Raw genomic sequence first — 3,633 nt, forward strand, 5'->3', positions numbered from 1 at the left:
CACGTCCGAGGTGGACTTGGGCGCGCGGTTCGTCAAGGTTGACAGCCTTCAGGGCCTTCCCAGACCCTTCCACCGTCATCGCCTCAACCTTCTCCTCGGCCTCGACGTCGTGCAGTGCACAGAATGTCACCATCAGGATAGTGGCCTCATCCTCATCATCGGCTTACGCTAGATGAGCCTCAGCCTTCTTCTCCTGCTTTCGATTTGGACACTCTCGTGCCTAATGGCCCATCTTCCCGCAGCGCCGACAGGCGTTGGGGTCGACCTGCTTCTTCTTCCCCGAAGAAGCCTTGCCGTGGCGGCGGATTTGGACACTCCCGTGCCTAATGACCCATCTTCCCGCAGCGCCAATAGGCGTTGGGGTCGACCTGCTTCTTCTTCCCCGAAGAAGCCTTGCCGCGGCGCTTGCCATCGCCACCGCGGCTGGAGGAGGCTACCCCGGAGTTCCTCCGAGCAACCCACTCCTCCTCTGTCAGCAACAGCTTACCGCTGTCCTTCGTTGTTGTCGTCTGCTCCAGGCGCTCGTCCACCACCCGTAGACGGCCTGTCACATCCTCAATGGTGAGGATGGACAAGTCCAGCATCGTCTCTATGGAGAGAGCGATCTGGATGTACTTTGCCTGCACAGAGTGGAGGTACTTGGAAACCGCCTCCTCTTCGTCGATGGTGACGCCGTGTCTCTTCAGCTTGCTGATGAGCGTCTACAGACGGAGGGAGAAGTCCTCCACCGATTCACCATCCTTGAACTTGAGGTTGGCGTACTCCTGCTTCAGAAGCTCCGCCGTCGCCTTCTTTGCGTGGTCGGAACCGACGCGCATCGCCATAATAGCCTCCCACGCCTCCTCGACAGAGCACTTCGCCCCCAACGGCTCCCTATACTCCGTAGGTACAGCAGCGAGGATAGCCTCCAACGCTGACATGTCGTATTCTTTATTTTTGGTGCCTTTGTCAACAGCATTCCAGAGTCGTCGGGCTCTGAGCTTGACCTTCATGGTCACCGACCACTCTCCATAGTTGGTGCGAGTCAGCGTCGGCCAACTGGTGCCGCTGACCTCCCGCACCGTGCGAACAACGACCTCCTGTCGTGGTTGGGCAGCCACAGCAGTGCCACTGCTATCGCCCATCTCCGAACCGTTCGTCATCGCTAGCGGTTAGTCCGGCGACGGTGCTTGTACGGCTCTGATACTACTTGTTGGCCCACTCAGGATCACCGGCTCAGGTGAATCGACTACTCACCAGTCTTGCCGAGCATAGCCGACCACTCACCGGTCGTGCCGACCACGACAGACGTTGTCCGACCACACACTATGGCTGGAGGTAGAAGAAGAGAGGGAGAACAGAGCATACACACACAGTAGAGACACCAGTGTTGGCCGGAGCCCTGTATAGGAGATGGCAAATCTAAACTCTCTTTGTTGAGTTGCAGTGGCAAACTATATATACAACTCTACCCATCTAGTCCTAGTACAGTTGCTCTGTTGCAACAGTGACTAGATAACACAGCAGGGTTGACTCTGGCGCATGCCCCTGCATGTGGCTACAGTGCTGCAGGTGAGCCGTTCGGCCCTGCACCTGCAGCGTCTATAGTACCGCAGCAGGGGGCTTTTTCGGCGCCGCCTTCCCCTGCTGTGTATTCACACTAGGTAGCAGTAGATTATCTAACACCCTCTAATCCATAGGTATCCGAAAGGAATGATAAGGAGATCATTTCAATTTTCACTCCAACCCATCTGTATTTGGAAGGAATTGTTTTATCGAGACAGATCCATGTATGGATGTCAAAGGGATCTGCAACTTTCGGTTGGATTATCGATTATATTACAACGAGTCAGTTGGTCAGTCAGCCATACACCCAAAAGAACACCTAAAACTCGTCATCTCATAACATATTCCAAGTAACATACTTAGAGTTACTGTTAGCCAACTAAAATGAAGAGAAGTCTGAAACTTCTGGCTGTAAACTCAGCTGTTGAGACATGAAACAAAACGACCGAATATGGAATGTTACACTTACCCACACGCAGCAGTCAGCGCGTGGGGGAGCCGGGGAACACTGAAACAGAATATACATCACCTTGCTTTTAGTATATCACTATATATTATGCAGATAATTAAGATATACAAGGGTGTACTGTTTGCTCTTACGGTGAAACAACAATAATACTCATTGCTGGAACTGGGGCAACGCATTCACCCTGTGAAGCCGATGTAGTAGATTGTTTACTTGCCTCCTTTTTGCGGATTCTTCGCTTTGCAATTTTCACTCTCTAGCCATATAAGTAAAGAGCAGAAATTACCACAGAAAGGTGCATCTCTGTTCTTATCATCAAACTGAAATTCCTTGCTATAGATAAAATCAAAAGTTTTGGAGAGCCCTACACGTAGAGCCTCATAAGCGGTTTCTTTGTCCAGTAACCAGAAGGATTTCATGTTAGCCAAACGGTCATGGTAGACATATGCATAGTCTACAAATAGCTTGTCAGTTATAGAGAGTTGCTCTATGTGTTTTCGTCGTTCATTAGACTCCAATGGTGCGGGATCTTGGTTGTGTTGCACAAAACCTCGTGTTTCTTGTAAGTATTCTTCAAGCTCAACTTCTCTTTTCTTTGTCTTGGTCCTCGGGGCAGGACGGAAAGAGCTGACTATGCTATTAAAGCTTGCCCTCTTGAGAGCCGAGGGTTTATCGAAGCATTTGAAAACACCAATGACGAAGAGCAGAATTGTTGCAGCTAATAACCGCTTATCGGCTGAGGGTGACCATGACTTGCAAAACACGTAGGCGACCACGGTGACCTACAGAGTAGTAAATTTGCAAAATTAATAATACATAAGAGGAAAAGTTTGCTTAATTTGTTTCTTTTTTTCCTGACCTGAGCCACTGCAGTAAGAATGTGACGCCTCCATAGTTCGTTGTCTTCTATGTTGTATGCAGATATATTCATCTGTCCACCGAGGTGCATAAGCAAGATAGGGGCCCATAACACCTCTAGATCACGGCTGCCATTTACAGGCTGGTGCTGGTCCTTCTTGTTGCGATTAAAGAGCGTGGCGAGGGCATAAATCGCTAAAGCATCGCCGCCTAGGTATGCCAGCCAGATGAACAATCTATACAATGGCTTGATATGCTTCTTACGAGAACTGGCAAATAGAGCGAGATAGCACTGAACGCTGAGGCTGCCCAAGACGAGGATGCGCAGCTGCCACTCCTCCCACCATTGCATGGCACTTGAAAGGCCCATTGCATTTGCATTCACTGTCCCTGGCCTCACAGGCAAATTAGTCTGTGCACTGGTTTACAGGCACCATCCCATGACAAATTTATCGTGTGTTATATATGTGTAAGACATCATGGACAGCTTCCTCAAACAGAATGGTATTACTTGCTGTGGCCACTGCCCACTGAATGGCTCAAGCCAGCATCGATGCAGCAAAGTTAACCTTATCGCAAGTGACAGGAGAGAGGAATCCTCTCAAATTATATTGAACAACCAAGCAAGGAATGGGGTCCCCTTGGAACATCATCACCTTTACTCAAAGACAAAGAGCATTGCTGGTTGCTGGATGGGATCATAGCGTGCCAGGAAATCTTCAAGGTACCTCAAGTTGTCACGACGTCCAGCCAAGTTACATGTT

General features: G+C 49.8%; 1 protein-coding gene across 1 annotated transcript; it reads right to left on the bottom strand.

Moving 5' to 3' along the window:
• Positions 1-323: 323 nt before the first annotated feature.
• On the bottom strand, positions 324-3,239 carry LOC136469190 (uncharacterized). Its single transcript, XM_066467486.1, has 3 exons — positions 2,871-3,239; positions 2,562-2,793; positions 324-544 (listed from the first exon to the last, which is right to left on the bottom strand). Exons 1-3 carry the CDS (start codon positions 3,237-3,239, stop codon positions 324-326), a joined length of 822 nt encoding a protein of 273 aa, XP_066323583.1.
• Positions 3,240-3,633: the final 394 nt, after the last annotated feature.

The sequence above is a fragment of the Miscanthus floridulus genome, chromosome 8 (genome assembly GCF_019320115.1).
Source record: "Miscanthus floridulus cultivar M001 chromosome 8, ASM1932011v1, whole genome shotgun sequence".
In the NCBI taxonomy this organism is placed as follows: Eukaryota; Viridiplantae; Streptophyta; class Magnoliopsida; order Poales; family Poaceae; genus Miscanthus; species Miscanthus floridulus.